The 23,495-nt window shown below is 40.2% G+C and overlaps 2 protein-coding genes across 6 annotated transcripts; one reads left to right on the top strand and one right to left on the bottom strand.

Annotated features, from left to right (window-relative positions):
- Window positions 1-46: 46 nt before the first annotated feature.
- Window positions 47-12,984, bottom strand: LOC115345980 (fatty acyl-CoA hydrolase precursor, medium chain-like). 3 transcript variants are annotated; one of them, XM_030025561.2, is made up of 14 exons: window positions 11,237-12,984; window positions 10,455-10,496; window positions 9,391-9,595; window positions 8,818-8,953; window positions 8,419-8,552; window positions 7,753-7,906; window positions 7,392-7,493; window positions 6,440-6,538; window positions 5,826-5,966; window positions 4,443-4,523; window positions 3,403-3,550; window positions 2,595-2,744; window positions 730-802; window positions 47-580 (listed from the first exon to the last, which is right to left on the bottom strand). In XM_030025561.2, exons 4-14 carry the CDS (start codon window positions 8,932-8,934, stop codon window positions 391-393), a joined length of 1,389 nt encoding a protein of 462 aa, XP_029881421.1. In that variant the 5' UTR covers window positions 8,935-8,953; window positions 9,391-9,595; window positions 10,455-10,496; window positions 11,237-12,984; the 3' UTR covers window positions 47-390. The 3 variants fall into 3 exon arrangements, with proteins under 3 accessions (XP_029881421.1, XP_029881418.1, XP_029881420.1); XM_030025558.1 differs by having other exon boundaries at window positions 12,355-12,984; XM_030025560.2 differs by lacking the exons at window positions 10,455-10,496; window positions 11,237-12,984 and adding an exon at window positions 10,183-10,357.
- A 159-nt stretch (window positions 12,985-13,143) lies between these two features.
- CIAO2B (cytosolic iron-sulfur assembly component 2B) lies at window positions 13,144-18,194 on the top strand. 3 transcript variants are annotated; one of them, XR_005933197.1, is made up of 6 exons: window positions 13,144-13,422; window positions 13,504-13,583; window positions 13,918-14,043; window positions 14,547-14,592; window positions 15,136-16,197; window positions 16,837-18,194. XR_005933197.1 is itself a non-coding variant. In XM_030025562.1 (5 exons), the coding sequence occupies exons 1-5, from the start codon at window positions 13,281-13,283 to the stop codon at window positions 15,231-15,233; spliced, it is 492 nt and encodes a 163-aa protein (XP_029881422.1). In that variant the 5' UTR covers window positions 13,144-13,280; the 3' UTR covers window positions 15,234-18,194. The 3 variants fall into 3 exon arrangements, 1 of the variants encoding a protein (XP_029881422.1); XR_005933196.1 differs by having other exon boundaries at window positions 16,815-18,194; XM_030025562.1 differs by having other exon boundaries at window positions 15,136-18,194.
- The last annotated feature ends 5,301 nt before the right edge of the window (window positions 18,195-23,495 follow it).

Here is a 23,495-nt window from a genome sequence, read left to right as displayed (position 1 = left end):
CCAAAACTTCTGTACCATTGCTGATACACTTGACATCAAAAGACAGTTTTACTTGCAAATTGTGTCTTTATTGATTTCACTTTATTAAAACAATGTTGCTGCCACATTCTGTCATCAGTCATGGGGAAGCAACAGAAAAACCTGAGCAGTGGGGAAATCTGGTACCTATATTTAATAAGTGAGGCTTCTGTTGTAGACACAAATCCAGGAGAAAGTAAATGATCACAAAGGAGAAATAGATCAATTGGAATTATTACAGTAAATAATTGCAAATATGACAACTGTGAAGAAAAGGTGAAAGGAAACATAAGTTTATCCTCAAAATTACTTTAAGTAATTTCTTTTACTATCCTAATAGTTTGCATATTATGTGCATGCTTAGATTGTAAATTATAACTCTGAATTAACCTTCTTGTTTTCTGTTCTTTTGTTATTTGTCTTTTCAAACATCACCTTTCGCCAGAAATCTACCTTCTTTTCTTTCAACTTTCTGGCTTTCTTTTGTTTTAGATTTATCTGTAAGTATTCTTCATTTAGGTTGTAAGATGGCCATTCAACCAAACCCTCTCCATTAGGATTTCTGTAAACAACAAAAAAGAAAGAGTGAACGCCCTTTTCAGTCACAGGGGAATTAAATCACAGAAGTTAAGACTGAATCAACAGAACAGCTAACTCATGATGCAGTCAGTACAAACCAGTAATATGTGTCATGAATCTCATGATTCGTACCCATTTCGAGCAAAGTTAGTCCAGTACTTCATTAGAATTCTACTAAGGTTCTTTTCTTCCTCTGTAGCTTCACCTGAGACACAAAATAATTATTATGTGTGGCAGAAGACAAAACATTGCTACTACAGAAGCAGCATTTCAGTCTGTATGTTGTAACAACTTACTGATTACAACAGAGGCACCACACCTGCATTACGTTAGTAATACAGCAATCACGACAAGAAGATTTCAGCACTCTTTATGAATGAGATTAGCATAATTATCCTTATTCTACAAATTGGGGAATGGGGGTACAAGGAAATAAGGTGATTTGTCTGTAGCTTTTCAGGAAACCAGAAGCAGAACCAAAAAAAGAACCCGTGTGTCCTGAGTCCCATTACAACTCAGGGAATGGGCCACATGGTTTAGTTTCATAGATCTCATTCTAGCTTTGTGGGACTGAAATTCTCCCTATTATTCAGAGCATGACTAGCCAAAGATTTCTTCATTCTGATACAAGATGATGTCGTTCCACGTCTCAACACTTCAAGAATATTCCTTTAAATATAGTTACACATATGCCCACTGTATCAGCCAGATGAAAATAATTTTAGTGACAGTGTGTTATTAATTATAAATGCATCTCAATACATCAAGAAAAATATTTGCTATTTTAATGCTCTCAGTAAATTCAGGCAAATAGAAAAAGAACTGTAGAGTGTTTTCTAGTGTAGGATAACATATGTAAAAAAATAAATATAAAATACAAGCAAAATCAAAAGGCTCTAGTAACAGATTAACAAATGCTTTTACAACACAGCTGGATTGCTCCAAAGTTCAAGGGAGTAAAAGGAAATGCTTTCAGTTATGTAGGCTTTGAAACAGACCATGAACTACTGTGCAAATAACAAAAATAAAAGCAGAAAAAATGGTGAATTCACTTAAAATAAGTAGAATTTCTGTGTTTGTCAAAATAAGAACTGCTCCTAATTTGTTTCACGGGAAAGAAAATACTCCATCCTGAGTATTATTGTTTTAGGCATATGCAATTAAAGCAAATTGCTGCATTCATAACATTCCTGAGAATGTGGCATCTTGTATCTAACTGTTCAATGACTGACACATTAATTTGGACTATAGCAACATGGAATTCTGCCTGAAGGAACCAGAACTTCCAGAATCCTATGAGAATGTCCAAACTGACAAGGCAAAGGCAATTTTGGGAGTACACCCTTAATCCTTCATCAATGGACCAGTTCCATTTTGAATAAAATGTTGAAATATTGAGTCATGGGAGAAAATAGTCTTTAACCTAACCATTAGATCTTCACACAGAAAATTAAACACTGGAGTTCCAAGCCTTGCTCTAATCAACACAATGGGAACACTATCTGCAAAAGAGACCAAGTCCGCCACTCTATGGAGCCTGACAGCCCATGGGATTTCCTGGAAAGAAGGAGACATTAGCTTAAATTCCTTAGGAAAAGAAGAGCCTAGATTTCCTGCTTCCCAAGCACACTGCTAATCCCCTGCAAGTTTAATTGACCTTTCCTTCAATTTATTTTTCAGCCAAAGCTATCTGGCAAATTCATGAACAGTGCTGGTATAACAACAGTGATGTTTTCTTGCAAATGTCCTATTTGCTAAATTGTTGACAACACGTGTAACTTACTGTGCTTCAGAAACAGTAAACTGTACACGACAGAGAATGGAGAAGAGTAAGTTTAGTGTTAAACAAATTCTAACAGGAGAAAGGGTTATACTTTGGTCTCACTGTTAATAAATGCAGTTTAGACTGATTAAAATGGAAGTAGCACTACTGAATAGAATAATGCCAGTGTTATGAAAGTAATTTATAAGTCAACATTGAATGTTCTCCTCCTTACTACGTAGCTGAATATCACCGGCCAGATATGGTCCTCCAAAGACAAAGCCAACTTCATCTCCATGATCAGCTTTCACATACTCTGGTTTATTATCCCGGTATGAAGTGGGCCGATGCTGATATTCAAAGAAGTAGACAGGAGCTCCAGACTCTAGCAGACGTAACATTTAGAGAGTTAAAGAAGAGATGCATAAGTTACAGATTACATTAGCTGTTTAAAATATTACTTTAAATATACCCAAAACTTTATACTGGGCACATTTATAATGTAATGTTACATTCTAATATGTATTTTTATTTTTAATTCAAAACTAAGAACTCACAGCACTTACACAAAAAATTGAAAAATTCACCCCAGGAAAACTTACAGAAAACACGATAACATCAAATTATTTCCCAGTTCTGGGTATTTTGGCATGGCTTGTCTACACTTAAATACCAGAAAATCTCCAGGCTACAGAGCTGCTGACTTCCCAAGTAGCAGTGGGCCAAAGGACAAATTCCAGGTTGCTTTAATATGTTTTAATTTTTAAGCCTGTATACTTCAGTTAGCAAACATTTACCTGTGTTATCATGCTCTGCTCTCAATATATTGTGACTATGAGCACAAGTGCAAGACACTAGTACAAAGATAAAGGAGTACATACACTTGCTTCACACAATCCTGCAGACCTATATCCCTTTTCACCCTCAAGTTCTCAGCAGAAATCTCAAGAAGGGCTGCCTACACATGACAGGATTTGTGTCTACATCATTTGATCCATCATGTCGTAAGAGGTTTGAACACCTACTGGTGTTCATTAGCTCACCCCTGTGATAATTCAATGCTTTAATGGATGGCATAACAATTCCTACATCCCCTAGCAAATCCAAATATCGGTCCCGTAGCTCAGCAGGATCATCTGTGTTTCCTAGATACTCATCCACTATCACAGGCAGAAACTCTGATGGTACATCCTAAGAGAAAAAGGGGAAACAAGAAACAAACAGAAAAATTAACACTCTCTGAATTAGCAACTAAAAATGTCATCTTTCAAACTTCAGAGTTTCCACAAAGTCACAAAGGTCCAGGGTAGCACCCATGTTGATGGGAAATGACGATGACAAATAAAACCTATTCAGACTTTTTTGGGGGGAAAGCCCCCCCCCCCCCCCCCCCCCCCCGCCAAAACCAAAACCAAAACCAAAACACCAACCCAAGGAAACCACCTCAGGTCAAATTTGCAACAGATTTATATGGGTTAAAACTCTACAGGAATCAACAAGGATCCAGCAACTTCTCCTGATATTACCTTTGGCTTCTGTGTTCTTCGGGAGAAAAGAGATGGGTTTAACAAAAGTAAATTCTGTGAGTCCTTAAAGATTTATGGACTATTAGACTACAGGGCAAGACCAATGGGATCTCTAAACACAGCTTATGTTTTTTAGAGTTAGAATTTGCTGCTTGAAAGATACATTTCAAAACTCTGAGTGCAAAGTAACTACTTTAAAAGTTACATTTAACATAAACGTATTGAAAAATCCTGCCTTGAAACCCACCAGCCAGGAGATTAGCCATCAGATACTATAAGATTAGGGACACTATTACAGTAATCCTACATACAAATATGTTAAGACAAAAATGTTGGTTCAGACGTCTAGAAGGAAAAAGGTATTTTCACAAATCCCCAGCCTGACTCAATCCTATTTCTGTGTAACTCCATACACCGTAGTTCTGTCAACTTTGCTGGGACTCTCCCCAAAGCATAACATGATCTCAAGTCTTAGTAAGACTATGACTCAAGCAGGAAATTAGAGAGCACCAAACTTCACAAATCTGTTATGTGCATTAAAAACAAATTTCACTTACCATCATTGGTAGTAAAAACTCTAAAGTTGAAGTGATTGATTTTTTATCTCCTATTTCCTTCAAACCTGGTATTTTTGATGTCTGCACAGAAAAAAAAAGAATATTAGCGCCATTCAACTTCTCCAATATTTTTAACATTGGAACTACATTATTCCACTTTATTCTTACTACTGGTGTTTATTTTTGAAGCATTGTATCATATGCAAAAATGCAGTACGATGCCCCAGCTGTCTTGAAAAGCTTGTATTTACTGCAGTAAATGTTTCCTTGGTGCAGGTTTCTACGTAAACCACTCATACTAAGTAGTTTATCCTTAAATCAACACACATTGTTAAGAAACTTGTAAGACTAGAAAGCGTTAGGGCAGAACTGAAGCAAAATGCTGCTTCTGTCGCAAAGGCTTATTTTTCCTCTGGTAGGGGAGATCTTAAAAGCCACTGGCAGCCTCTCTGTCTCTAGTCCAATTGTTTGAACCCTCTGAAGTAAAGATAAGGCAATGCTCCTCTTTTAGAGCATTACATAAAATGACTCTTCTGTCTGCAAAATTAATTAGAACAGATTTCACTATACATTTTTCTTCTTGGACTCAGTACCAGCACACTCCCAGAGACACACAGTTACTACGTAGGTTCAGAACAAATGCTTTGTACTACATAGATGAACATGAATACTTAGGAAACGAAGAAAAGAGGACAAGGAGGAGAGAGGACAAAAATCCACCTCCTGCAGTTTTGTGCACTGTATAGCAATTGCTTATTTTTTGGAGTTACCCATGGAATTCATATGAGAAAGGATTTATGCACTGAGAATGGGTTGGACACCTGCATTATCTCCATACTCTGTCCCCAGATGAGATTTTCAAATGGTAGATCTTTCTGCATGGTAACAAGGAACACAGGGGCAATGATATAACCAGCAGTCAGAGTTCATATTGACATACAGGGTAAGCTGTTTAAGGTGATCAATGTCACATTTTTAAACAGCCTATGTACCAATCCTGAATACTGAGTGTTGTGGGGGAAAGGATTGGTTGCATTTTTCTTTCAGTAATAAGGCCTTGACTGTTGCATTCTTTTTCCCCCTCTCTTGCCTGGATGAGGGATTAAAATTTTAGGATAAGCAAATACTGTATAAAATTGATATTCCAAAGATAACCATGTAGTTTAACTTGCAGGATGAAGCTCGCCTCACTGTTTTGTGACCAACTGGTTCTGGGTCACTACAGAATCATAACACAAGCAAAGTTTACCTTGTATATACTTCCAACAATGCAAAGCCTTTTGGCGATACTTAAAAGGTGTCCTACCAGCAAATACTGTCTCAGAGTTGCCTGCATCAGTTAACACAGACATTCAAAAAAATGAAGAATAGCCATTAAATTACAGATCTAATATTCCAGCCAAATTCATTGTTGGTGACTCCTATCATAAACGGGACTGCATTAAACTCTTTTCCAGCCAATATCTCTTCAGGTGACTTATGAAGAAATACTCCATCCAAAACTAAGGGTGGAAATGGGATTTCCTGAAGGAGGAGAAAAAAAAGATCAAATTACTTGTTAATAGTATTTTCCATTTTTCCTTCAAATCATATAATAAAATGTCCACATTTAATGTTCCAAGGGCAAAAAAGGGCTTTAAGAAATCTGAGTATCGACAGCCACTGTAACATAAAATTACAGTTTGGCACAAGACTATAAAATGCAAGCCTGGTTCGATCATGGTATGGAGTAATGTAATGGTTTCCTGATCCTGGGCTGCTTCTAACTGACATTAAAACATATGTACGCTTGAGTCTTGCTCACACCTTTACAGGTGCTGTGACACTTCACTGAAAATTCTGATGAGAAATGATTTCAATATTTAGGGGGTATTTTGACAAAAGTTAAGAAAAATCAGCTTTGGAACAGGCCAACAATGAACTCAGGTCAGAGGCTGAGCTAAAGTTTTATAAGCGTGCTGTTAAAAAAATCTGTTACTAAGTAAAGTTTTACCTACCGTACTGTTAAAGACTATATCATTTGCTTCCTGGTTCCTTAAGCAGTTTATCAGTGAGAGTGAACTGCTCGTCTCACACTTAAATATACTTGCAATTTTCTGAAAATTATTAACAAAGATAAAAACTGTTAGCTACAAGGTGGTCTTTAAGGAATTTATAAACAGAAAATTATTATACACAGTACTGTTAATAGTTTTATTTAAGGGCAGATTTAAGTGAGCTTGATAGGACTTCAAGTATTTTATTTTACTAGATACACTACCATTTGATCATAAAGTGAAATCATTCTGGTATACTTCTCTTTCTTCCTACATTTCCATTCACTGTTCTACAACAAACCTTGCTGTACAGGTAATATGAGGTTGTAACATAGATCAAATAAGGAAAGAAAATTCAGAAAATCAACTTATGAGATTTACATTATTACTACATGCCATTTCAGGAGGAGAAATGAAAAGGTACTTATACAGAGAAATTTAAAATTAAAGTTTGGGGTTTTTTATTTATTATTAATTTACTTCAAATAAAGGTCCTCCATAAAAGACCACAGCTGAATAAAAACCGAATGCCTATTCTGGATTCTAGTTAAACTTTCCGTAATAAATTTCATAGTTACTATATAAGTTACAGTGTGCAGGAAAATGGACATATGCCTAGCTTGGCATGTGTATAACTGAAAATACCTAAGTCAACGCACAGATATTATAATCACATAACTGTACAATCTATTTCTAACACTAAATGAGATTGAAAATAAATAGACTATTTGAATGAAAATTTACTTAGTGCTAATCTATACATTTATAGGTATGCCATGGGAGTAAATCTGATCAATTTTGTTGCATAATATGCAATCAGATTTCCCCTTTTCTCTTTTAACCAAATTATCAGATATAAGAAACGTCCTATTTTAGATTATAAAGGCTTTAAAATGCAAAAAAATGAGCCTACCTTAAGATCTGTTGAAAGAAGTAAATCTTTATCAGGGGGGATTAGAATTCCACTCTCTGATATTGCTTTATGAAAGAGACCCTTAGACAAAGGAGATAAAACCTGCCAAGAAGGGAAGAACCAAAAGTATTTATTCTACATTAACGTCCTTACCCCATAACTTTATGCTTGACTAGACTGCTGGATTCAGAAGGGAATTACACATTTTGATGTGCTTACAGGGGAAGTGTCCAGACTTAGCACAACATGCCATTAATCTTACTTTCAAAAATCAGATTAAGCATGAAATGTTACACTAATTGAGGTTTTGAAGATTTTTTTTTTAAGACTTTACTTTCTAGTGTATATACTGCATGCCTACATGTGCAAAAACAGAGCAAGATCCTGCAGATACACCAAAGAGTGTGACAGATCCTGGATCTCCACCAAAGTGTTCAATATTTTCTTGGATCCATCGAAGAGCTGCTACTTGATCCAAAAATGCCCAGTTCCCACGAGCGTGTTCATCACCAGTACTGAAAGAAAAGCATTATAAGCCAACTTCTCAGGAAGAGTAATAGCTCTTCTAATACCAGAATAAAATAAATCCCAGCAATTTACATTTTGTGCAAAGTGTCATATTTGGCCAAGGAAAGATCTGTATAGCCTACTGACCTAAAGCCCCACTGACTTACTTGCCTCTACTGTTTGTTCACCCATACACAGATGCATTCCTGGCCTTTACACTATACTATTTTTTGCTTTACACACCAATGGATGGAAGTAAAGACAAGAACAAACATCCTGTCCAGAACGAAATAAGCCCAACTATGATTTGATAGCAGGCTACAATCAAATGACAATGCAAATGGAATTTACGGACATTTCTTAATGTTCTTAAGTCCTGATGTCAGCGAACTATGTACATTTAAACCACTGTAACAGTGGGGAAGCTGGTATAGAAGTTCAGCTGTTTTAGAAAACAAAACTACCCATGCTTTAAACATAATAGGAAGTATTTTGTAAAAAGTGAAATAGGTCATCTTACTTGAAGAATCCAAGGAGTCCAAGTCTGTACTGAATTATTACTACCACAATGTTCTCATAGGCTGATAGTGCAGAACCATCGTACCTAGAAGCGCCACCAAATATAAAATTGCCTCCATGGATCCACACCATTACCTTAGAGAAAAAAGGGTGAGACACACTTTTATACATTGCTTGGTAGACTTCATTTGAAAAAGGAAGACAACATCAGAGAATTAAGAACTCCAAATCACCAAAGCTCAAGGGGAGCTGAATTTTAGGTTGGTGGACTTTGAATTTTACATAATAATATTATTTTTGCTAACACAGCATCACATTTTCAAGAGCAATTAAGTGACTTAGGAGCCATTATTAGGTGCAAACTTTGTACAACACAAGTTTGTACAAAGGCTTTACGTACAGGTAACTTGTCCTTGTTTGAACCATCAGGGCTGTAAACATTTAGATACAAGCAGTCCTCAGAAGTTTGGAACGAGAGGTGTTTTTCTTTAAAGTTTTTTTCAGCTATTTTCAACATGGACAGATCTTGAGGACATCTTCACAAAAGAAGGGAAGTATGACTATTAGTAATAAAACTGAAATAGCAACGATGTAGCAACAATAGAGAAAATATGCTTTATTTTGCCCCACAGACTGAATTCCCACAGTCTTTGAATTCCCACAAACTTTGTGTTACTTAAATACAGTTAGAGGTGCAACCTGTAAAAGCACAGCTCTATACTTGTACTTAAAAAGCTGAATTATTTCAGTACAGTATAATGAGAAAATGTAATTTCCAAAAACAGCAATTTCCCAGGAATTCTTTGTGGTTCCTAGTCCCACAGTTCTTACGACATATTTCAGTACCGGTAGCGTATTCACTACCAGTCAATACAAGCTCCTTACCAAAAATCAGACCTCTGTACCCTAAAAACATGACAATGCTGACACACGTGAGCAGGTCCTATATACAAATGAACTGAACAGCTCTCACAGTGGTGGGTAAGAAGTTGCATCTCTCACATCATTCCAGGGTTCGGGTGGTTCAGGTGGGGAAAACCTCAAGGATCCAATAGGGGCTTTTGCAAAAGGAATCCCAAGGAAAACATTTACAAGTCTGTCTGTCCCCTTCACATTTGTTTGTCTCCCTTTGAGGCGTCCAAGCGCAATAGTCACTTCTGGCTCAGCATCATTCCGTCCTAAGTAACACATAAGATTAAAAAAAATAATTTAAATCCCATCTTCATAATTATCAGACAGACTTTTCAATGAAGCATTTTTTACTGACTTTAATTTAGAAGATTACAGCTTATTCCTTTCAATTTTGTTCAGTTTTCATTTTGCTTTTGTGCAATGACAGACACCCCCTGCCAAACGCTCCTATAGCTGGCTCTGTCAATGACAGCTGGAGCTAGGTAAGACATAGTTTAGTCACTGTGCAAGAGCATAAAGCTTAAAAACAAATTTCAGAGAAAACAGCAACCGTCAAAATCATTAACATTTTCTAAATTAATCATCCAAAAAGATCTTTAAAATATATTGTTTAGATAATTCGGAAATGATTTTGCTTTCTACCTTTTAAGAAAGAAAGTTTTATTGTCATAAAATCATCTCAGAAATGGTTTCATCTCACAAAACCAGTAATTTTTACATCAAGCTTATTAGGATACTTTTGCAGTTTGCTAACAGAAGTATAAGAGATGTACACCCTTTAAAAATCACTGCACTGCAACCTGTTAGCACAGTTGCTCCTGCAACAGCAATAACAACAGGTTTTGCATCTCACCTTCTGCTCCACGAGTGATGAATGCTATACTACAAGACAACGTACAAAGCAAAGCAATCTGCCTTTGAGAAGCCATTTTTCACTCCCGTTTGGACTCTAGATTATTTTCTGGTTCTATGCGGAAGAGAATGGTACAAAGGTCCTTGCTGAGGGCATTCTGAGTAGGGAGCGCGGCTAAATTCCCTTTTGAACATGCACTGCATTAAGTACTTTCAGAGTACTTGATACAGAGTGTAAATACAATCCCTTAGTGTAATGCACCTAATCATTACCTGATCCTGAGAATGGATGATCTGAAAATGACCCAACACCATCTGTGAACAACAATAAAAGGTCTAATCATAGTTAATCTGAGTTAATCCTACAAGCAGAGAAAACAGTGAAGCTCTGAAGAGGTTCCAGAGCCGTCGACACTTAAATTCTTGTAAAAAACCCCCAAAACAACAAAAAACCTCGCCAAAAAAAGGATTACTTATAACTAGAAATAACAATTAAAAAAAAAATCAATATAGCTAATTCTTGCAGAAGTTTTAATGAGGGCTAGCACATCTGTACCATAACTGACACTATGTGTGCTTTCCAGCAGGGACTGGCCTCCAGCCTCCAAAATAGTTCTTCATCTCTTCTTGAATAAAAATAGGTCTCCTGCATTTTTCAAAATTAAAGGGGAGATTTAAGTTGAGGGTCAGATTATAGCTTCTTCTATATGAACAGCTTCAGTGGAGGTCAGAAAGCAAGGTCTATTTACCAACACCTTATGGGGTATGTACTTTCCTCAAAAAAGTGGGAAAGGGCCATGACCTCACCTTCTCTATAGCTTCCTACAATGGAAATAGGCTGGCAATCCAACAGACAGCTTTTGCCTGCTGGCTGAAAAAGTCCTAAAAAAACTTTGCAGTTTGTAGAAGCATGACTACAGCGTGGATGACTGGCCCTAAACAGATTAGCCTCAAGGCCGCCTTCATAGTTGGGCCTACAAGCCCAGCTTGCTCCACCAACTCCCAGTCTTCAACTGGCAAAACACCCTCTATAAAATGGGTCTTCTCCTTCCCACCTTTGATTCATTTCACATCTCCTGGATGAATGGTGTCATCAGCATTCAGCTGGCAAAGCATACCGCTTCAGGCTCCTCTGCACTGCTTTCACTTAATTCACCTCCAGCGTGGACGCTCATAAAGCCTGTGAAGCCAACTTCAGCACCACAGATCATACACGACGTAAGCTCATCCTGCTTGGGAAACAGGTTTGTCAGAGTAAGTCAGTTCTTTTTTAACGAAAAGGGTCACAAATGAGATAGGTAAAACAAGATTTTCAGTGCAAGAGAATTCAGAGCTACTTGCTATTTCTTATACAGTTCCTGAGTCTCTAGGTTACGATAGCTTTGGAAAGTATGCCAATTTCTCACGAATTTCACCTGGAACTGTGCAAATATGCATTGTGGAACATATCTTGCCTTTTATTTTTTATACTTCCCTCAAATCTTTCTGGAAAATCCTTTCTGTTGCAGTTATTTTTGTTCTAGTCCGATGTGAATAGCCCTGGGATTTTTGTAGATTCTTCTGGTGGACTAGAAAGACAGACCAAAACCAGAAGACAGACTTCAACATACGGGAATAGGTGTGTGCACCTGTTTGTGCGTGTAAGGATTGGGGGAAAGCAGGATTCCATGAGGCTACTTAAGTTGAACGCTTTCCAATAGTGAAATCCAATGAATATGGACGTCTTGTGCTGCCAAACTGAACTGCCTTTATCCAATTAAAAAACAAAACAAAACAAAACAAAGCAACCAAAACCCACTTTCAAAATCAGCCAACATCTTCACCACTAAGGGTAAGTCAGCTCAGTCAGCTTTGTACTTCCTAAACAGCCAGAAAAATGATGCTTACCAACAAAATGTATTATCCAAAACAACATACACTAATTGAAAGACCAACTTAAGATAACAAAGGATTAGATTAAGAAGTGAACTTTAATGCCAATGTAATCTATATATTAACTGAATATAATACAAAGCAAAGATGAAAGCAGAGATAAATGGAAGCTTTGCTCACAGGTAGTTTGCTTGTCTTATTTAAAATATCAGCACATGTGTAAACGTATCAGTAGCCTTCAGAACAAGTCCACTGGGGGCAAACCCAATCCGGCCCAACTCCCCTGCAGTCAAAAGCACACCTGAGGTAACCACCATTTCTGTAAGGCAGTGCTGAGCAACAGAACCACAATATACTAGTATTTTCTTCCAGCTGCAACATCTTTTGAAGCAGCAAGTCTCAGGTACTTTCGAATCCTCTTTTCTGTCAGCTGCCGGGGAAACCGCCGCCCTCCGCCTGGGGACCATGTTTGCATCTTCATACCCGTGACCGGAACTTGACGTGGCAGGCATGGAAAAAAACCAAAATCATGTTTTGCAAAGAGAAATCAAACATGTGGCGAGGAGGCTAAACCAGATGATATACAGTATGTTTACACAGGAGTACGTGCTTTGACCCCATTGTAAAGGGCTGTATGAAGCCAAAATATGTCATCGTTACACTCTCTCGCTCCGGCGTCTTCAAGTTTGCAAGCTTTTTTAGATACAGTTTGCCTTTTCCAATTAACTCGAAGACGAAAGAGACCGTTTTAATCAAGAACACTTGGTATGTAACACGCGCCCTAACCTCCCCGTCCCTGACGGCGCTCCGTCCGCCTCACAGGTCCCTCACAGACCCCGGCAGCGCCGCTGACTCCAGCGAGGCCGCTCGGTTTGCACTCTCAGGCTTTAGTTCAAAGCCGCCGCCGAACGCCGCCTGCCGCCTGCCGCCTCCCGCCTCGCCAGCGCGGCCTCCGCGCCGCTGCCCCCGCCTCCTCCCGGAGGCCGCCCGAGCTGCGCCGCCGCGCCCGCTCTCCGCCCGCCGGGCCGGTTCCGCTCCTCGCCCGCAGGAGAGCACTCCCGCCACGGGGAACGGGCGGACCGCGCCGCCCCAGAGTGCCCGCCTCCGCGCCCGGTGCGGCGGCGAACGGCGTCCGGGCTCCTTCCGCCCCGCCGGCAGCGCCCGCCCGGCAGCCGAGGCGGGGGAGGGCCTGAGCGGCGGGGGAGGGCCTGAGCGGCGGCGGCGGCCATGGTGGGCCCGGGCCCGGGCGGCGGGGCGCCGCTGGAGAACGCCAACCCGCTCGTCTACCGCCGCTCGGGGGAGCGGCCGGTGACGGCGCGGGAGGAGGACGACGAGCTGCCCGACTCCATCGACGACCGGGAGATCTTCGATATCCTGCCGGGAAGGGCGGGCGGGGGGGCCGGGGCCGGCGGGCGGGTGCCGCTCCGCTGCGCTTTCCTTGACCCGGCACATCTCATTCGCTCCATTAACGACCCCGAGCACCCCCTCACCCTGGAGGAGCTGAATGTCGTCGAGCAAGTGCGAGTGAAAGTGAGGCCCCCGCTAAGACGGGCCTGTCGTCCCGCCTGCGCGGCGGGCCCGCCCGGGGCTCCCGGGGCCGCCGCCGGGACTGCCGCTCGGTAAACGCGTGCTGAGCTGCAGGGCAGCGCTGCCTCTGCCGTCTGACTAACCCCCCCCCCCCGGCATTAAAAGAGGCTTATTACAGCGGTCTACTGCAGCTAAACGTAGTGTTTTAAAATGTCAGCGAAAAAAAACTGTAAGCGGCCAAGTACAGCTTCAAGCTGCATTTCACAAAAAACGCCTCCAGCTAGTTTGGGGTAAAGCCGGTGAGTTTTGTACATGCAGAGTGTTTGGTTTTCAACAGGTGAATGACGCGGAAAGCACGGTGGCAGTGGAGTTCACTCCCACCATTCCTCACTGCAGCATGGCGACATTGATCGGCCTCTCCATAAAAGTAAAATTGATCCGATCTCTGCCTGAGAGATTTAAGGTGAGTAATCAGATCACTCTGGAAAGCAAAAGAGGAGGATTGGGTTTGAAAAGGGAAAAAAAAAAAAAAGGGGGGGGGGGGGAAGAAAATAAGCTAACCAACTTACAGTGAAAAAAACCTAGACCTTTTTTCATATCATGGGTGGTGTAAACACTCTGGGAACCAGAGAGGGCAGTGAACTAAAATATGGATGCAGAATTACGGTTCTGTGACAGTCATGTCAAGGGCGAGCGGGGCTGTGGAGCAAAGTTACCTGCAGTGCTCTACGGCATGGGAGGAAGAGAGGTTGGTGCCTCACCCCCGTCTGAAGGAGGCTTAAGCAGATGGGAATGCAGAATATTCTGTGATTTTAGACTTATTTTATTTTGCTCTATACAGTAACTGGTATTGGCAAGAATGTTTTCTTCTCTCTTATTGTCTTATTTTTATTATGAAAGAATTTGAACTTTAGCTTCCAGTGTTTTGCTGACTTGTCCCCTTTTTCTTTTGTGATGCTTTTTAAGCTGGATGTTCATATAACACCAGGAACACATGCTTCTGAGCATGCAGGTAAGGTTTTTAGTGCTCTGATGTGTGGTGGTTATTATTTTTTTTAATCTTGAAAATTAAGAGAGGAGAGAGATTCCCACACCTGCAGAGCAGCTGTTTAGTATCTGGGACTTTATGGGCGTCAGCTTCTGGGGGATGTTACAGAACAGGAATGTGTAATAATGACATTTAGATATGTTCTGTACTGTAGTTTAAACATCTCCTCTGGCAACCTGTGCTCTCAACTAGTCATTGATTTGCCTGCGTTATGGAGGACTCAGAAAATGGGGAGAGGCTGGGGGGAAATTTCTTCTTCTGTTACACCTGCACACGCGTAGCTCCCTGCTGCTGAATCATAAACAGCTTGCGGGTTTAACTTGTGATCATATGCTAGCTTTGACTTTAGACTGCAACTCTGGAGTGTTCTTAGCATCTGCAGAATTACTAGTCTACCTGAGTACCATAGCAACAGTCTGATTATGTGTCTCAACCTAAAATGCTTTAAAAAAGACATTGTATACGATTGTTTTGACTGGTTTCTTGTGGTGTTTTTTTTCTGCACAGTTAATAAACAGCTTGCTGATAAAGAACGTGTAGCAGCTGCTTTGGAAAACTCTCACTTACTGGAAGTGGTGAATCAGTGTTTGTCCGCTCGATCATAATTGCCTGATGAGGAAATCGTTGGTATTCTGCTGTGTAAACTAATTTTGTATATAAGTGGTGATGCTAGTGTTACACTATACATATATCTATGAGCAAAATAAAATTACTCGGATTTTCTTAAAGAAATGTTTCATTACTCCTACAAAAACTAGTATGTGGGAAATTAGCTTACAGGCAGCTACAAAAATATTATGAAAATTGACTTTTAAATGTTATTAGTCATCGCACAGGTAGGATTTTTCTTTAAAAAGATTTGTTTCAAGCTGGTGTTAACTGGTTTCTCACTATCCAAAATTAGTTATAAACTGCATTTTAGAAGTGGATTTTGCACACTGGACTTTACAAGTACACCAAGCTAATTGGCTATTAAAATCTTTACATTCATATGACTGTTTTGGGCTGCCAATATAATTTTAGCTTCAGACATCAAAAACTGTGTAAGTTCATGTGTGCAAAGTTGTAACACATTTTAGCAATACTTTTAAACACTTCTAAAGCATCTGCCTGGTTTTTATTATATTAACTTGGATTAGCCAAATATGGAGGGCTCTTTAGACCTGTATAAAACATGATTTATTTTTAATTACTCATTACTTGTGGTAGGAAATACAGTATCTTTGAGGTAGGGTTTTTTTTCCATGCACCTGCTGCAGTATAGGAGAGAGTTGTTCATAGTTTTCAGTACAAACAGTCCAGCTACCCTCTGCTGAAAGACTTTCCTGGCAAAGTTTGACAGCTAAATGACAAGTTCTGCTTTCAACATATTGAGATTTAATAATAATACCTAGCCTATGCTTCTGATCGGGGAAATGTGGCATTTACTAAACTATTGTCTTTGGCAGAAATTGACAAGAGAAAAATTCATTAAGACAGAATTCCAGAATTAATTAGAACTTTTGTAAAAGATGTTTCTAATTGTGGACCACATGGGAAAAAAACAACCTGCTAAAGAAATCCTATCAGGTATTTTGGTGCTTGCACACTTGCAACATTACCTTCATTGTCATCAGTTATCTAGAGAGTAACTAATACACTTTTTTAAAAGTAGATTGTGCTTGCCTGTTTGATGGTAATGCTTTATATTTCAGTGGTATTTGCTCTCGGAGTAGTCCAGTCTAGTCTGTGTTGAGCAGCTGAGGAAACTGAGGCAGTGGTGATCCATGTGTGACATCTAAAGTCACATAGCAAAATAGGACAGAAACAAATCCATATCTTCCCATTTCAGAAATGAGGCACCCAGTTTGCACAGCGCTTCTACAGAAAGCCAACACTGCAGCAGCTTTAATCTGCTTATTTGGCTTAGCATCCTTTGAATGATCAACGCTTGCTTGGATGTATGAATGAAACTGTAAATAAACACAATATTTATGTAGTATTAATATTGGGAAAGGAGCAGAATGACCCAGCTGTTAATACTATCTTTCCTCTCTGCCTCTCTTGCTGAATCACTGAACTGATTAGTTCTGACATTGCCAACGTTTGCACCACAAATGAAACTTCGACCATGGCAATGCATGCAGGCAGCTCACAGGCAACACGCTTGGCTGGTTTGATTTTGTTTTCTGGGGTTTTTTTAATAGAAAATGAATTTTGCCCTCACAGATTTTGGGGAAGAAAGGAATGCAAATACGTGCCGGGGGAAAACAGAAGGATGACTAAGCTGCCAACAGATTGCTTCAACCCGCACTCCAAATAGAGGAGGAATCAGTAAATTATGCATTGTTGAATCTCTCTGCTTGGCTTTTACCGCTACATAATAATTGTGTTAAATAATTTATTGGGATGTTGGCACTTGCCTCATGAAGCACATTGTACGCAGTAACTCTGGGGGTGCGCTTTGCACCATTCACCTTTTCAGAGAAGCAACAGTATGGGGTTAGATTGTTTAAATTTATAGTGTATAGTTGCGGGATGACTTTTCAGTAAAGGGACTCCGCTGTGGGATATCAAAGGAAAGGTCTGACTTCTGCTGCTTAGGGATGGAGAATTCTATTACTTTAGATCTGGTGTGTTTCTTTAAGTGATGTGGATGTTGTATTTATGAGATGATAGAAACAACAGTAAGGACAAACCACAGTTACTTTGCTGAACATCACAGGTCCTCCTGTACAGGCTCCCTCAGCTTGGATACTTGCTGAATGATAACATACCGGCAGTTCCAGCAAATATCTTCCATTCCCTGGTTTTAATGATTGTTAGCTGGCTCCTGCTGTACGGTGATAAAGTGGGAGAAGAACACCTTAATTTGTTACAAATATTTCTTTTCAGACTTATTTTTCCAAAAAGCTACGCCTAAATTTAGCCTCTGGAATGCTTTGTATTAGGACGCATTCCATCAGAAACTATGACCCTTGAGAGCAGCTGTGTTGAATACAAACAGCCTCATTCAATTCCAGGAGAAATGCCAGAAGCAGACATCTGTTTTGCGTTCCTAGGCTCTGGGCAGAGCCTTCCAGGGGTGGCTGAATGGCATTCACTACTCTCAATCTGCAAACACTGCAACAGGAGCTCCCCAGGGCAACTGGCTGTGTTGTGCACTAGAGCAACCTGCCATGTGTTTGAGCCCACAGACCAACACAGTTCGCGCATCTCGGGTTCCACCACACTGCACATACGTGGGCCTGCCCGCACAGTCCTGCTCCCTGGGAGGAAGCAGACTTCTTCCCAGCTGCTCCCGTACTGTCATTGCTGCCTAGTACCAGCAATCTGAAACTTTTGAAGACTTCATCCCCCGCTTTCATGAGTGGCAGGAAAGCAGCTCAGCAGCTTTGTATCCAAAGATGCAACTGAACTGTCCATGAAATAACTAACTTCACAAATCAGTGGCAATATTTCTTGTGCTCCTTGGGTGGAGCAATGTGTACCACACACTGGGAACTGTTAGTGAAAAAAAGTTCTTTCAGTCTTCTGGCCATGCTTAAGATTGATGTGTTTACGTCAATAAAGTGCTTTGATAAAGATCTCCCTCTGTGGCTTTGATTTATAAACTACATGTTTTACAATGTTTTTTTTTATAGCTGTTAAAAACATTTCCCTTTAGCCTGTCAAGCAGACAACTATACCACTTTCACTTCCTTTACAAAATGCACTGTCTGGCATAAATACAGACTGAAAAAGTGGCAGAGTCAACTTTTTTCCCTAAACAAAAGAAAAGTTTATAGCAAAATCTTTCAAATGTTACTATGGAAAGGTAAGTATCAGCAAAGAGAATAAATCCAGGGGAAGTTGAGGCTATTACCTGTGTGTTTAAGTCTGCTGGTACATCTCACGACCATTCGCCAGCAACATTTAATAGAAAGCCCATAAAACTTCATTCATTCCACAAAACGCTAAAAATACACAACGTTTTTACAAAACGTACAAATAGCAGAGAGCCCTTATTTTCTTCAACACATTTCAGTAGTTGCAGAAGACACCCTATCACATTCTGTAACCTTCTTATGTATTTCTTATTATCAATTGATGCGTTCCTTTCACGTCCTACCTGTAAAGAGCTTTTGCGTCCTGTGGCAGGTTATCTCCATTCCTTTGTGGATCGGCCCTGTCTGCAGTGATAAAAACATCCTGGTTGGTTGGTTGGATGGTTGGAAACCCTGCTCTCCCAGCTTCATTCCACACACTCATCGGTGTCGCTGAGTAACTTGCCAGTTGTCTCATCAGTTTTGTTGCTTTTCAGCATCTTGTTGCGGCACATGCAAGTTTCAGATGCCAAGGCTGTCCTCTTTAGTACAGAAGTTAAAACAGTCTCTGGTTCCTGCCATTAGCTCAGCTCCCAGCACTTGACTGGAAGGAGAGAATAGGGCAGAAGTTAATTTCCAGCAAGTCTGTGGAACAAATATAACGTGGGAATGGGGAGCAGCTGCTGCCTGGGAGCTTTGGAAAGGCACAGGAGGAGAAAGAGAGGGAAATGGCAAGGGTGTACAACACCTCGCTCTGCTGCTGCTAGCCTCGGTCTGTGGCAACACGGAGAACAGGGAGCTTCTACAATGCTGGAAGCTTTGTCCTCCAAATTGCAGGGGAAATAAATGAGCTCCCATTACCTTATGCTGGACATCTCCCACCCCTCTGGTTTCCTCGTTCCCTACAAGCTGGCTGCTGAAGGACAGATTCCCACGTGGGGTCTGTAGCCAAGGCATGGCCACAGCGTGGCCCCCCTCTGCCCTCTCTTGCTTGTTACTCAGCCCATGCTATTAGTGCCCTCACGCTGCTGCAGGTAACAAGAAAAGCTTTGCTGTCTCACTGCAGTTAAGTCATAAACAGGAGGAGACAGGAGGATCAGGAGAACAAGTATGTACATAAAACTAATGCTTTAAGTTGACAAAGGGAGATGCACACCTTGCCAGATCGTAAGTGCAGTGGCCAAAGAGCGTGGGCAGCAGCTGGGTCCATGCTGAGCCAAGCGGGAAGACCCGAGCGACTGGCAAGTCATCACTGCCAAACTCTCTCTGCTGGATGTGATCGTGCCCGTTATTTTGGTGTAACTTTGAGATGATGGTTTATCATAGCACTTTTTTTCCTAATCTACCCAAATTAGTTTCATCTGGATTCCCATCAGATGTGTCACACGTGGCTTTGATCAAAATAACAGTAGATTGTCAGGAGCTTGCTTAACCCCAGGATGCCTGGCAGCTTGATTTCTCTACCCTTTTGCTAATGGAAGAGCTGGTACATGCTCTGCCTAAGGATTATGAAGGTATCTAAGCAGCAATACTTCTTATTTCCCTTGCAAAGTGACAAATAAATCATCCATGTAGTCTGAAATGCTTGCAGAGAAAAACAATAAATGTCAATAGATTCCATTTTTTTGCCCCTAACAAACAGTTTGAATAGAACAAAACTAGTTTTATTACTGAAAGTCAGAAAATAGTTTCATTAACACGGCAGCCAACTTTTTTAAAAACCCAATTACTTTTGAGGTAGACAGAAAATCATGATGAGGAATGAGTCACATAAATTGTTTCTCTTCAAATTGGTACTGACTTATTTTTACAACAATGCATTTTAGACACTGTTTTTTTGAAACATAAGTCAATAATGTAAAAAGCCTGTCAAATTCTACTTTATTAATGATTCTTACTAATGACAAAATTGACTAAGAGCTTGAAACAGGAACTATTATTTAAACAATTTCTTCCCCTTCCCCTTCAAACTCACCATTCTGGGTCTGATCCTGCATAGTCAGAGCTTTAATTGAGGTTATACTATGGATTATATTTTTAGCATAGAAGTGATAAAGTCTTGTCACATTTATTTTTGTCAGTAAGAAGAATATTGGGCCATTCCTAATAAAACAACTGAGAGTTAATTTATTTTTTCAAACAAAAAGTAAATATCATATCAGCTTTAACCTCAGTCATAACTGCCTTACTTTAAATGCATATGCCATTTGTGTGTACACATTTAAGTTCATCTGTAGTCTAAGCACTGAACTCCACAGGAGATGTACTTATGCAGTTACCAAGTCATATAATTAATAGTTTTCTGCATTTTATGGATGAGTAAATAAACACTATAGCTTAGATGCAAATTGTATACACATCAGTTAATATATCATACTAGTTTAGCACTTGCAGGAGCTTTGCTATGAATGTCATGAAGACGATGTACCTTCCTCTGACATTTTACTGTGATCTGGTCTTCATCCTCTTAAAAGTTGCTTTCACTGACTACAAATAAATTGTGTCTTTTTTTGGCTTGCATGCCTAACTGGGCAATCCCTGCTTTGCCACGAGGAATGACAAGATGAAAGAGACAACGTGGTATGAATCGTGCCTTGGTCCAGCTGGGAAGAATGGAAGCCATCCCACAGAACAGGCTCTGAAATACACAAATGAAATAACATGCCAAAGAGAGGAAATACATACAGGAAAGCTGCCAAGACTGTGACATAATGTCTCTGATTACCTACATTCAGGTCCTTACCAGAAAAAATATTTGCCACAGAAACTGCAATGCACAGAACGTGCTCTCACAAACACAGACGACTTGAGAGGGACTGCCCTGCTCCAGGACAGATGTTTTCCCTGGTGCCCACAGGTCTCCTGCCAGCGCCGTGCACGGTCCGTCCCAGCCACGCAGGCTGCCCTGCTGCACCCGGACTGGGAAACAAAATTTGAAAGCTTTGCAAGTTAAATACGTTTTTGCACGTACAGGCAAATTGTCAAATTAGCAAGATGTAGAGAAGGGAATATAGGAGAAATGGGAAAGAGGGGATAGCTGAAATCATGAGCTGAGGTCGTGAATCCCGGTGTGGCTCAGGGGCTGATAACGGCACCCCCACAGATGGTGCTATGATTTCTCATGGGTCAGTGGCTGTCCTGAGACCTGGCCAGCACAAATCCAGATGAGAAACAAGGGAAGATGTCTTCATCCAGCATCTCAGAACTCCTGCTGCCTCTCAAGGCTGGAAAGAGTCCCTCCAAAGCCCAGAAGCTGGCCTGGCACCTCCGTCATCCTCTGTTTGTTGGGTTCATCACCCTCATCCGGGGCACCAAGGCATCGATGCCTACGCTGTACCTGCTAGATCACATCAGGTTTACAGCTTGCACTTAACCGAATCCCTTCACAAGCATAAAATCAGTGTTCACCATTCACAACAGCTCTGTCCCTACATATAGTGATGGACTGTACATACAACAGGATGTCTTTGCCACTCATAAAATCTCCTTTTTAAAGCTGACACGGTTTCAGCTGAACTGAGATACAATTTATTTCAGCTGACTTGGTAATTATTGAAGCATTCCATTTTAATTAGGATGATGGTTAATGAAATCTGCCATAAAGTCGTTTGTGCGTTTTAGTCTTTGTAAAAATACCTTAAAAATATGTAATAGATATAAAGAAATAAATTGGAACAGTATACAATGCATTGTTATTTTCTGTCACAGCTCATCAAAGGAAGCCTATACATCAATATGACTTGACAGTGACAGGATGACAGACTAATTTCTCCCGCGAACCATTTTCTTCTTATAAGGCAAAAAAAGCACTGCATCTGTATGAGATCATCTAGAAAAGTACTCCTTTCTGAAAAATACTATATTCTTTTTTGTTGCCTAGCTACATGCTGTTGTTACCTTAGAAGGCTGTAGATTCATCTGAATGATTCTGGTGGTGCTGATGTGCTTGAGCAGAGGAGTAATGCAAATATATAACCCTTTCTTTTGTAAAGGTTATGAAAGAAAGGGGTGAGTATGAAAAGAAAGAGCCTTTGCAGAAAAGCAATTTGCTGTATTCATCATATTCTTTTTGACATTAATTGTTGAATAAAGACCATTTCCCCCCACAGACCTGGGTGCATGAGAAGGCAGTGAAATCACAGACTTGATGCTTTTGACGTGAGAGTCTGATGCTAAGGAAGCGTTTGCCTGGTTCATGTTAATTACTGCTATGAGTAAGTGTAGAGAAGGGAAACGACTGTCAAGGCCTGATTCTGATCTCATTTTCAAAACTGTAAACGGGAAAACGCCATGAAATGCAACCAGTTTGCTGAATTTCATTACCACCAGACACTGGGATGATCACCGAGTCCTTCTTTGAATATAAGTAGCTTTGATGATTTGGAAAATTAAGAAAGTTCACTTAAAATGCCTAAGGCCCAAAGATTTACATTGTAACGTGCCTGTCAAAGAAACCTCTGACAGGGAACTCTGCCCTCACACAGGAGACATGCAGAGATGGCGAGCTGAGCAATAATTGCCTGGCACTTCCCCAGCGTGATCAGCAGCTCAGCATGCCGCTGCCTCGCCAAAGATTTTAGTATTCTGGTATTCACTAGATGTGGGGAAGTTGCTTGCGGGAGCAATAAGATGAACGGGGAAATAAAGTTACTTCTTACCTGCTTCACTGTAACTGGTTTGGGTGTAGAATGTCCTTGATATGTGTCAAGATTTCGCAGTTTTATCTTTAGGACTGAGAGACTTTCAGCACTGGAGTTTTGATTCAGCTTTTTCTGGTTAGGGCTGGCTTTGAAATTAAGATCTGCATTTGCTTTCATAAAATAATATTTTTCAAGTCTATTGTTTATAACCCTCTTTTTATTAGGAACACACTTCATACCATTCTATTACCTCAGTCTATGCTTGTGCTTGCTCTCTGTATTTTATCGTGAGCCTAGATCCTGATAATTTTATATTTTTTGGAGACAAAGTGGTAGATAATGAAGGATATCATGATTATCATAATTATTACATTCTTTCTCAAGAATAAAATCAGAAAGAACTTTGACAATTTAAAGTGAAAATAAGAAAGTTTATTTGATT

This window comes from Aquila chrysaetos, chromosome 9, assembly GCF_900496995.4.
Source record: "Aquila chrysaetos chrysaetos chromosome 9, bAquChr1.4, whole genome shotgun sequence".
Taxonomy (NCBI): Eukaryota; Metazoa; Chordata; class Aves; order Accipitriformes; family Accipitridae; genus Aquila; species Aquila chrysaetos.
Note: the sequence above shows the minus strand (reverse complement) of the source record. Positions and strands in the feature narration are given on the sequence as shown.